Source organism: Diospyros lotus, chromosome 15 (genome assembly GCF_014633365.1).
Source record: "Diospyros lotus cultivar Yz01 chromosome 15, ASM1463336v1, whole genome shotgun sequence".
Classification (NCBI taxonomy): Eukaryota; Viridiplantae; Streptophyta; class Magnoliopsida; order Ericales; family Ebenaceae; genus Diospyros; species Diospyros lotus.
This window is the reverse complement of record NC_068352.1, coordinates 4,085,722-4,097,381: the sequence shown is the minus strand read 5'-3', so window position 1 is coordinate 4,097,381 and position 11,660 is coordinate 4,085,722. Positions and strand designations below refer to the sequence as shown.

Genomic DNA, 11,660 nt, shown 5'->3' with positions numbered 1-11,660 from the left:
AAGTGGAAGACTCGCGAGAGACATGTGAGGGACTTCAATCCACGAGTGATGTCACACACAAGAGACTCATTAGAGACCTGCAAGGGACTTTAGTCCGTGAGTGACATCACCTCAAGAGACCAAGGGTGTGATCGAATGACCTCGCCCAAGAGCCTCTATTGATGCCTTCGAGAGACCTTCTCGGGAATTCATGAGTCACTCGATAATTACTACTCAAGAAACTCTATGATATCCTTGCTTACAAATCTAGAAGAGAGTTCAAAATGCCTGCTAAAGGATGCAGTCTTTCAATTGCTCTTCTCTCTAAGTAAGAGAACCACCCTCCTTGTTTTGGTATACTCACAATCTTACTGAAATTATAATTTCACTTCAGACACAAAACTAACTTAAGCATCAAAAGATTCACAAGTGACCTCACCCGTGCCCCTAATTAGTTTCTTTTTTTGCAGGTCTCTCTGAGACATTTTCCTACATAAAAAAAATTTATTATTATATCTTAACAAGAACATATTTAAACACTAACCCTAAACACTAGTTAAATGAAAAACATTGAGTGTGGCTGAAATTACAATATTTGTTCACAAAATAAGTAAAGACAATATCTAAGGATTAGATAAGGAAAAAAAAAAAAAGGAGATTCCTTGCTCTCCCCAAGATGCCCCTGCAATAAAACTAAAATTACAATATTGCCATTAAAGGGAAGAAATGGGGTTTCATCCCAACAACCAAGTTAAACACAAGATGAAGAAAATACAAAATCTAAATAAGATTGACCTCACTACGATAAGATTGATAAATTAAATGAAATTACATATCATTCACTAAGTTGAAGATACATTTTGCGACATTAACAACTTCTATTTCATTTCAAGCTGAATCAAACAATGAATAGATTACTGCCATTAGAGCCTATTCGTCAAGACCCAGTGTGGCTTCTGATCTCCAATGCCTAGCTTTCTCAAATCCATTGGTGCAATTCTCATAATCTTGAATAGTTTGGTCAATCTCTTCCTCAGTGTTCATCACAAAAGGGCCGTACTGCACCACTGGTTCACCCAAGGGCTGGCCTCCAACCAGAATGAACCTGAGGGGCTTCATGGACTTGTTCCATGCCTCAACACCATCCCCATCATTGCCCAGAAGTAGAAGATGGTGCGATGTTGCAGCCAAAGAATCTGGGCTGCCGAAGATGCCTTCGCCTTCCAACACATACACAAATGCATTCCAGGAAACCGGTACCGGCTGCTGCAGATGAGCTCCTGGCTTCAGAGTGAAGTCCAAGTACATGGTTGGTGTCCTTGTGTATACTGCTGACTTGGTTCCTAGTGCCTCGCCGGCGATCACTCTGACCTTGATTCTATCCTGTGCAGCTTCTGCAATGTCCCTGCTTGCCACTTCTTGATACCCAGGCTCAATCCTGAGATTATGCCGATTTGGATCAGTTGGGACTTAAGTTTCACGAGGAAAGAACAAAGGGGGGTGTCTGATCCCACCAGTATTAAATTTCTGACACGTTTAGGAAAGACTTGATATGATGGTTTTACAAAAGATAAAGCTGTAGATAGGAATGACCAATAAGCTATAATTCAAGTAATCGATCTCACATAGCAGGATAAAAGCTTGATATGTTATTTTTTATGTTTAGAAAAGTGTAAAACCAGCAGAATCACAAGCAAATGCCAGTTTCTACTCACATTTTGTGTTTGGAGGCGAGGTTGATCCATAACTGTAAGCCTCTCTGAGTTCCTTGGGCTGCAGGCATTTCTGAGTGAACGATTCCTCTTCCAGCAGTCATCCATTGCAAATCACCAGCTCCTATTGTCCCCTTGTGTCCCTCAAAATCTTCATGTGTTACAGCACCCTGGCGATACCAAAAAAGAAAACTTCTTGAAGCGATCAGGGCGAGTAAAATTAATGCCAGTAGTTGAAATTCATCTCATTAAGTCCATAAAACTTTTGGGAAGCTGAACTCTCTGCATATGAAAAGTCATTCTTTTGCTGGAAAAAGTCTAGTAGTTGGAATGCTTAAGTGCACCGAACAGAGTGGAACAAAGCAACGCCTCACCTCGCTCAACAGCTTCACTACACTCTTAACAAGTTTATGACGGCATAGGTTCTACAACTTTATTTATTTATTTATTTTTTGTTTTTTTTTTTTGGTGGTGGTGTGTGGGGGGGGGGGGGGGCTATAATTTTGTGAGGTGTGAAATACCAATCAAAACCCCTAATTTTATACATGCACAAGGTTAGAATTTTGTCTACGTAAATACATACTTATTTGCTACCTTATTTTCCAGACAGGAAAATTTAACCAATGAACCCATTAATGTAGGCAAATTATCAAACTACATAAATTTGATGTTCGTCGTATCCTCTTTGACCCTTGTAAAGTGGGTAGTGTTGTAAACTAGGGACGCCTTTTCTTCCATGGGTTACTAGCGCAGGGGTGACAAGAATACTAGTGGTGCTTCATTTTTAAGTTTCAAAATCATATCACAGAGACTAACTACTCATAATTAGTGATAAATGAATTAGCCTTTTGTGGTTAGGAGAAAAACTGCAAGTTGATCTCATGAACAGAAAATTATTATATCACACGACAACCACCTCATAAAGAAGTATTAATTGCGGCAAAAGCAGGAAAAGCAAACAGAAAGTGTGGCTGTCTTATGACAAAAGTTCTGGCACCAATTTGTTGGGTTCTTAAAAGCTAACAAACACCATGAGAAGTAGAGAAGCGGTAAAAAGTAAATGCTGTATGTACCTGCAACATGTAGGTGACTGTTTCAAATCCTGTCAGGCATTTAAACAAACAGATTCAAGACATTTTGAAAAACACAGAGAAAGTCAAGAAGAAGAAGAAGAAGAAGAAGAAGAAGATAATACCTCTGTGTGGATGATCAGGAAATCCAGCAGGTGAAGAAACTGCAAACATCAAGAGCAAAGATTCAAGAAATCGTTACACATTTAGAGAAACATTTATGCTAAGAACAAATCATAAAAAGAAGAAAAGGGGAAAACAGAGACACCCACCTGAGAATTCATCCAGCACAAGAAAAGGATCAAAGTACTTCAGCTCAAACCTGAAGGAACACAACAACCCATCAGCCAAACGGCTCAAATTTCAACAAGAACACAAGACAAAACAATCTTCGACAAAACATTCAATGTAATAGTGATACTACAACATCATCACATCCAATGATATCCCGCCATATATTCAGATCACAGATATTTTTGTCAAACTTAAAATTTGAATAAGAGTTTATCTTCCTCAACTGTTATGAGCATGTCATTGAATTGTGATACCACGTCAATGCAATGAAATCCATCTTTTACCTTCCTATGCTTCTTCTAACAATGGCGCCGACACCTTCATGCTGAGGCCTGGCCAGAAACTTCCTGACCACAAGCCGACGTTCTTTCACAATATTCACCATTCCTCTCTGTTCTCTCTGGTCTGATCAACTACTTCTCTGTGTTTGTTTGTTGAATGAGAAAATTTGAAAATGTGAGAAGCAAACTCAGAATTCCATCTGTATTTATAGAGAGAGAGAGACAGAGAGATAGAGAAAGAGTATCCATTGACAGGTCAGAGCCAGATGGGCGGGACGACTATTGGGTGCTGGCGTTCAGCTTTGGTGATTATGTGATCTCATATTAGCCTCAGCTTTGCGTCAATTGTCTTACTTTGCCGCTGCCGTAAGATTAACGATTCCTTAAAATTTTTAAATACCTAAAATGTCCTTTCTTCCCTCACTCTCCCTCCCCTTTCTCCCCCAATCTCTCTCCCTCTTCTCCCTGATTCTGTCTGCAAAATTCTTGTCTAGTATCGACATGTTTCTTAGCTCTCTCACTCTTCCCTCCATCTAAATTCTTGTCTAGTATCGACATGTTTCTTAGCGCTCTCTCTCTCCCTTCATTTTTTTTTTTTTATCTCTATCTCACCCTTTTCCAACCCAACTTTTACTATTATCATTGGATTTTCGATAACAAAACCCAATAGCAATAATCAATTGGTGAGATAAAAAGAAAAAGAAGAAGACAGAAAAAAAGAGATGTACCACCCCTATCACCGCCATAAGAGAAGTATCACCATTGCTATTGTCATTACATATCTCCATTTTCTTTCTATTTTTGTGTTTTTGTTGTAAATACGCCATTGCAACAGAATCTATTGTTGAAGAAAGAGCGGACAATAAGAGTGAGAGAGAATGGGAAAACATAAAGAAAAACCATCTCCCGTGTCATTTTCGATAAGAAGGTTTAACTTTTTGTTACTAGCAAGCATGATGGTTATAGCGTATTGAGAGAAAAAGACAAAAATTGTGACATTTACATTAGGTTTTGATGATCTTTTTAGGGAAGGGGTTCAATTCTTTTGTTACAAGAAGCCTTGGCCTTTGCAACCGCAACACAAACAAAGAAGGGAGAGAGAGAAGAATAACGAAAGGGTAGTATAGTCTTTTTATTTGATTTCCTTTAATGGCAGGGGTTTCTGTCATTTTTGATAACTTAGGGGAGTTTTGTGTTTTTTCATAAAACATTAGGATTGCTGATTGTAATCTACCTTAATCTTAATTAAATTTATAATAATAATATTTTAATAATAATGAATTAATAAATTATTTTAGATTTTATTTTTCTATACGTATTTTTTTTAAAAGTGTATTAAAATTAGGAAGATTATATGTGAGTACCCTGAGGTTTAGGATAATTACAAAAACTATCCTTAATGTTTGAGAAAATACAACTAGTAATCTTAAAAATATCAAAATGCACTTATAATTTAGAGGCATTTTCCTTATTTCTCATGCTTTTTTCCATTCTCTTTCTCTTCTCATTTTCTTTCATTTCCCTAACAAAAATGTTGGCAACGGTTCTTCTTTAGAAATGGCAACAACACTAGCAATAATATATTTTTCTCCTTTTAGAAATCTAGGGTAGTTTTTTCCATGTCAAATTTAGAAGAAGAAGCTTTTATTTTGAACCTAAATAAATGTTATTTTTGTGTTGTTTCTTTTTTTTTTTTTTAATTTTCTTAAAATCAAAGAAGAAAGAAAGAGAGGAAAGAGAGATAAAGAATGAAAAGTAAAATGGTCATTTTATCTCTTTGTTTAATGATAAGGGAATGTATTGTTATTTTCAAAATATGGGGGTTGTTCTTGCAATTAAGCCAAACCTCAAAGGTGGTTAATGCAATTTTTTCATTGAAATTATCGCTAAGATAAAATTAGAAAATAATGGATCCTTGAAACATTTTCATTTTTTATAACAAAATACAATTTTTTAGATTTTTTCTTTTGCTTTTGATGAAATTTCATAATCACATCTCTCACATGCTTTGGATGGTACACTACACCATCAAGGTATACAAGACATTCTTGGCCTCAAAGTCTACAAGTCACCCTCAACCTCAAAGTTTATAGGCCACCCTCGGCCTTGGGACACCTCATTCCTTAGTATGCATAGCTCCAATGGTAATTGATGATATTTTCAATTCTTAAAACATGTCTTGAATATCATAAAAATAATGAATTTCAAGATAACTCGATAACGAAGACTTAGGCCTCCTCTTTCCACTCTTCCACATCAAGATCGCTAACATTGATTGTCAATATTATCGATTGCTACAATGCAAGGTTCTACGATTATTTTGCAAAATCCCAAAGTAACATAGGCTAGGGTTTGAAATTCTCCATCAATTAGTAGAAGAGATTAAAGCTAATTATGTAGGCCTCCTCCCTTCATCAATTACTTTCATTTAGGTATGCCATCATTTAGATTTTCAAATCTATTTCCGCAAGAGCATGGGAGGCGATCACATTCATTGTTATTTCTTTTAAGCCCTTTCGCTCTTTGTGTACCGTTCAATACAATTTATGCAATTCTATAAATCTAATTATGGAGTTTAATTCACTCGCACCAACCATTATCTTGATTAATATATAAGAGCAAGTTTTTTAAATGGCGTCACATAGAAACATAGACATGGAAAATGCCTCGACCACTTCAACATTGTCCAATTTAAATGTGAAGCTCTGTCATCATCAACTAAAGGCCCAACTCTACATTTCATAGTCTAAAAAATTTTGATAGAAAATTTTATCGGTGCAAAAGATGGAAATCCAATGGTGATATTGTCAATTTGATGTGTTCTAGTGTATGTTCTTTGTTACTTAAAGGCTGTATAGATTATGAATTCACAAAGGGAGACGACATGTTGAGTCATTTAGGGGCCGTTCTCTTTGGCATTTTCAGCCTGTTTTCTATTTTCAATTTTTCAAAACACTCAAAACGCGTTTACTTACTCATTTTCAAAAACTCATTTTGCAAAACACACAAAAAATTTACACAGAAAACTCAAAATGCCAAAAACACGTTTTGGCTGTTTTCAGCCAAAACCAGCCTCCATCCAAAACACAGAAAACAACCACCGTTTTCATCCATTTTCTTCAACCTCTCTTCTCTCTTCTCTTTTTCTTCTTTTCTATTCAAGTTCGATCGCCTCCATCGTCCATGCCACCGCCATCACTGCAATCGCTTGCCACGACCATCACTGCCACACCCAAATCCGCCCGCCACTGCCATCTCCCTCGCCCGCTGTAGCCCTCCGAGCCTAGATCCTCCACCGCCACTGCCTTCCATGCCAAGATCGGCCACCGCCACCGCCATCGCCATCGCCATCGCCCTCGCCTGTCACTGTCCTCCAAGCCCAGATCTGCCACAGCCACCGCCGGCCACTGCCTTCCACGCCTAGATCTGCCACCGCCACAGCCATCGCTCTTGCCCGCCACTGCCTTCCACGCCCAAGCCATCGCCATCGCCACCGCCACCGCCACCGCCACCGCCACCGCCTGCCATGCCCAAATCCAGTCGCCCGCCACCGCTTTCTGCCATTTCTCCCTTCCGCGCCTCCACGCCCAATTAATATAGATTTTGTTATTTTATGCTTTATATATTTTTTAAATATTTATGTTGTGAATAATTTAAATCTCAAAATTAATATCAAATTTAATTTATAGGTAAAAATAAATTTATTATGAAATTAATAGTTGAGTGAAATTAAAAATGACTTAGAATGTACTTTGTAATTTTAATATATTATATATGATTAAATTATATAAGTTGTATTATATTTGAAATTCTTTAAATGAAATTTATAATTTATTTTGAATCAAATTTCTTAAATAAATTATCATAAAATAACATTTTACAAAATTTCAAAGTAAACGCATTTTCCAATTTTCTGTTTTGAGAAGCAATTTTTCAAAATAACAAAGAGAACGCGTTTTTAAAAATTTCAAAACAGACACTCAAAACACAAAACTCAAAATGAATTCAAAACTCAAAACTCAAAACTGAAACACAAAGAGAACACCACCTTATTCTTTAGGTTGTTGTCTAACTATATTAGGAAATGTATTCTTGGACTTAAATATGATAGTTTAGACTTCAAAACTTGATAAAAATAACTATATAAACTTTATGCATATAAGACATATTGGGTTCATATTAGTTGACTTGTGACATGGTACTAGTCAATTAGTTACACTTAATTTCTTGAGCAAAACCAAAGCTTTATGCCAAATTTCGCTAGACCCTGAAGTGTCATTGGTTTACTAGTTAAGTTCCTCTGGAAGGACTGAGTGTTATTTCGTGAAATAACTTGAATTTCAAACCATTCACTTGCTTTAACTACTCATGCTATGGATGTGGGAGCATTAACTTCGTTTTTGTGAGCTTTTGAGGAGCGAGAGACTTAGACATACTGTCAAACTTTAATGAATTTATCTAGAGATATTAGTCGACTACTAAAAATAAACTTATTTTTTTGGTGAACTTCAATAGATTAATTTAGACTAATAAGTTGACTATAACAAGTATCTTATCAGATTTTAATCTGTTGTTCGACTTTAGGCGACCAATAAAGGTTGGGTTTTTTTGATAAAGATAAATGATATAAACAATTAATATTTGTACACTTAGATTATACAAGTTAACACTTAATGATTCAAAGTGACAAACATTATTTACATATTTGAAACAATCTACAAAGGTGTTGGGTTTTGATAAAATTAAAAGATTGTTCTAAAATTGAAAAATCAGTTTAAAGATAAGTATTTATTTGGTAATTAGTCATAATAAAAAATAAATAACACTTTAAAAATATTTACTTAAAGTGCTGTAATACTATTTGTTAGGTTGTATAAAAACAGAAATGAAAAACGTATATAATACAAAACGAAAATACAAAAATAAATATAAATTTCATAATCTATTCAAATAAATTTAAAAAAAAATTAAAATTTTGAGTTTTTCGTCTCTAACTTTTTTGTGAATAGAAACCTATTTTTAAATTAGAAATGCATTTTGAATATTTTTATAATATTATGAAATAATTTTAAAATATTTTTAAAATTACAAAAATAATCCTGTAACTTTTTTGGCATACTAATAATTGTGACATTATTCATTAATCATGATGACGGGAGGGTTGGGGTGAGGATACGCAGACAGAAGCATGACGTCAGAGAACCGTTTTATGGTGGCAACGAAATTCAAATCATGGGACCAAAAGTCAAAAGACGCCGCCAACTAGCCAAATCACGTGTCCTTGACTTCTTTACTAAGTCAAGGACGTGTTTGGTTTTGACTTTTCAAAAGTATCTTTATTAATATAAATAGGTTGATCAAACCATTAAAAATGCTTAATTTCAGGGTTTGAGAATGATGACGCCATGCACACATCGTAATGTATAGTTTTTTTTGGTTAAATTTAAATATATTTTGCATGCTTAATTTTTATCTAAATTTAAAAATTATTAATATAGTAATTAACACATATTATACTTAAAATTTAGAATAATTGCAAATATTATTCATGGCCTTTAAAATGATACAACGATTAACCTCAAATACTATGTTATAATTTTTTGTATATTATTTAATTCTATTAAATATTAAAAATAAATAAAACACCTTTAATTTAAATTTTAACAAAATATTTACTTTATTTCATTCATTTCTCTTTATCCAATTCTCGACCACTTATGGCTAGAACCCACGGTTCCCTATCTTCATTATCAATGGCTATGGCTTTTCAATCTCTCTCTTTCAACAATGTCTACTAGTGGTGATGATAGATTTGTGACGACAATAGTAATAGTAAGCGGTGGTACTTACTACAGTACTAATAGTGTACTTACACAAATTTCTTTATCTTTTTTGATAAGGGATTCTTTCCTTTATTTTACTTTAAGCAATAACAAGTCTTCAACAATGGTGGCTAACAATTGAATCAATGCTCATTTTCTCTTTCTTTTCCTTTGATTGTGGCGAGTCAAGTTCTTGAAGTGAATTTTCTTACACAAGTTACTAAAAAAATCATTTTATTCAATATTAATAATCAAATATTGATACGTCCCTATCTTTTTCTCTCTCCTTTAGAAATAGGGTTTCATTACAAAATCCCAATCGCACTAGGTTATCGAGCTTCATCCCCAAAATCCATCGGGTTTGGTTGGTCTTTGATTTTGTGTTTTTATTTTTATTCTTTTGAAGTTAGTTGAGATGAGAAAGGGAAAGGGTGAGATGACAGAAAGAGAGGTCTTTTGTCATTTTATTCCAATTTTAAATAGTAAGAGTAGTCAATGCTATTTCTAAAATATAAAAGGTACAAATTTGGGGTGGTTATTGTAATTTATCGTAATATTTTTTTTTTGTTTTCAAAGTTGAAAGAAAAAAAATATGCTCAATTAAAATTTTATTTATTTTATATGGAAATTAAATATGTATAATAATCACATAATTTTTTTTTATCTATAACTTATTAGAATAGTAAATGTATATTGATTTTTTTAAAATCAATATAAATATTGTTATTAGCAAAACTATTGTTTACTAAATCTATTTTTTTTTTTTTTTTGTAAGTAAGTATTCATTGAAAAAAAATCACAAAATATCTACATCTTTTGCTAGGGCATACCTTGAGCATCACAAAAGAAGATTAACAAAAAAAACGAAAAGTGTCTCTAAACTACTTACATATAATGATACATGCCTCTAAAACATAGAGAAAAAAAATATGAAATATGCCAAAGTCTTCAAATGACCACTCTTGCAAATATACACACATTCTTCACTTTCTCACATCCCTTAATATTATAAGGCTTTTGACGTGAATATCGATATTTATGATGTTAATACATGGTTATTTACTTAAATAATGTTTAGAGAGAATAATGAACAAATTTTTAATCTTCAAAATTCTTTTCAGCTCCCTAAGTATTATAAGGTTTTTGACACGAATGTTAACATTTTATGATGAAAACACTCGATTATTCACCTAAATAATATTCAAGGAGGATGATGGCCACTTATCTTCGTTCTTTATATATTTATTTACATCTCTAAACATTATTTGGTTTTCTGTGCTAATGTTGATATTTTATGATGAAGACACTCAGTTACTCTCTAAATAATAGCTTAGAGTGCATAAATCATACTCATGAATTAAATCTCGTTTTACGTGAAAGTTAACATTTTATGATTCCAACCCTTAGTTACTAGGCGGTTCAAAATAAATGAGTAGAATATTTTAGTAGTCTGGAAGCCGCCAAAAGTGTTGCAGTCCCTGGTTTTGCAAAGTTAGAGGGAGGGAAATGGTAGACAATCGTGTCTAGATAACACACTGAATCATATACGCCAACTGAGACATAAAACGCTTTTGCTTGCAGAAGTAGCAATTATTACGCTCTTTCCATATGAAAAACACCTGGACCTTTGCTTGCAAAACAAAAAGGTTAGCAACTTGCCATGGACCTTTGCCACTCCACCTGGATGTCACCTGTCTCCTATCTACACCAAGACCATCCAAATTTCTTAGAACGATAAAAAAAGGATAACACTTGATGAGAATAAGAGCAATCAAATAACAAATGACTATGGCGCTCCGCTACCTCCCTGTAAAGAAAACATTTATTCTAAAAAGACAAGTACCAATTAATATGATCAAGAGTAGAAAGACCCTTTCTGATCGCTAACCAAAAAATAAAAGCATGAGAAGGAATACCATAAACATGCCATACCAAACGATGCCCAGAGACATGAGGGCTTTGCATCGATAAACTTTGCAAGGCTGAATGAACAAAGAAGATCTCGTTTAAGGCTGACAACCATCTCAACTCATTACTACACTCGACCCTAGGAGAATTGAGCATGTGTTCTTGAATAAGGTCTAAAGATGACGAATAAGCCATCTCAGGCCAAATCCAAGAACTATTGGTGATGATATTGGAACCATGAGTAGTGATAGAGATTCCCAACTATCGAGGCAATTGACAAGATAATCTATGAACAAGCACCCCAAGAGGATGCCATAAGAAAATTGTTCGACCATCTCCTATCCTTCATCCAAAATGGATTCTCACCATATTGCGGATTGATAAAAGTTTTCTCCAGTACCATAAGCACGAATAAGATATTAGAAACAACCAAAAACACCTATCACATCAATACCCACCATATCCCAAGCTTGTCTGGAAAATTTGACAGTAAAATCGTTACGCTTAGGTGCTTTATCATCGTCCATTCCAAATAAGGATTGCTTAACTTTATCAAATGCCACAATAGCAGTTAACCCATCCATTGAGATAGTT

At 34.4% G+C, this 11,660-nt stretch overlaps 1 protein-coding gene across 3 annotated transcripts; it reads right to left on the bottom strand.

Annotated features, from left to right (window-relative positions):
* Positions 1–760: 760 nt before the first annotated feature.
* On the bottom strand, positions 761–3,614 carry LOC127792579 (pirin-like protein). 3 transcript variants are annotated; one of them, XM_052323117.1, is made up of 6 exons: positions 3,340–3,605; positions 3,034–3,083; positions 2,887–2,925; positions 2,765–2,793; positions 1,695–1,861; positions 761–1,417 (listed from the first exon to the last, which is right to left on the bottom strand). In XM_052323117.1, exons 1-6 carry the CDS (start codon positions 3,438–3,440, stop codon positions 910–912), a joined length of 894 nt encoding a protein of 297 aa, XP_052179077.1. In that variant the 5' UTR covers positions 3,441–3,605; the 3' UTR covers positions 761–909. The 3 variants fall into 3 exon arrangements, with proteins under 3 accessions (XP_052179077.1, XP_052179078.1, XP_052179080.1); XM_052323118.1 differs by lacking the exon at positions 2,765–2,793 and having other exon boundaries at positions 3,340–3,614; XM_052323120.1 differs by lacking the exon at positions 2,765–2,793 and having other exon boundaries at positions 3,280–3,385.
* Between the last annotated feature and the right edge of the window lie 8,046 nt (positions 3,615–11,660).

Coding starts and splice junctions, on each gene's coding strand:
- LOC127792579 (XM_052323117.1), bottom strand. CDS start 3,440: ATGGTGAATATTGTGAAAGAACGTCGGCTTGTGGTCAGGAAGTTTCTG. Junction 2,926..3,033: donor TGTGCTGGATGAATTCTCAG/GTGGGTGTCTCT, acceptor TGATGTTTGCAG/TTTCTTCACCTGCTGGATTT. Junction 2,794..2,886: donor TCCTGATCATCCACACAGAG/GTATTATCTTCT, acceptor AATGCCTGACAG/GATTTGAAACAGTCACCTAC.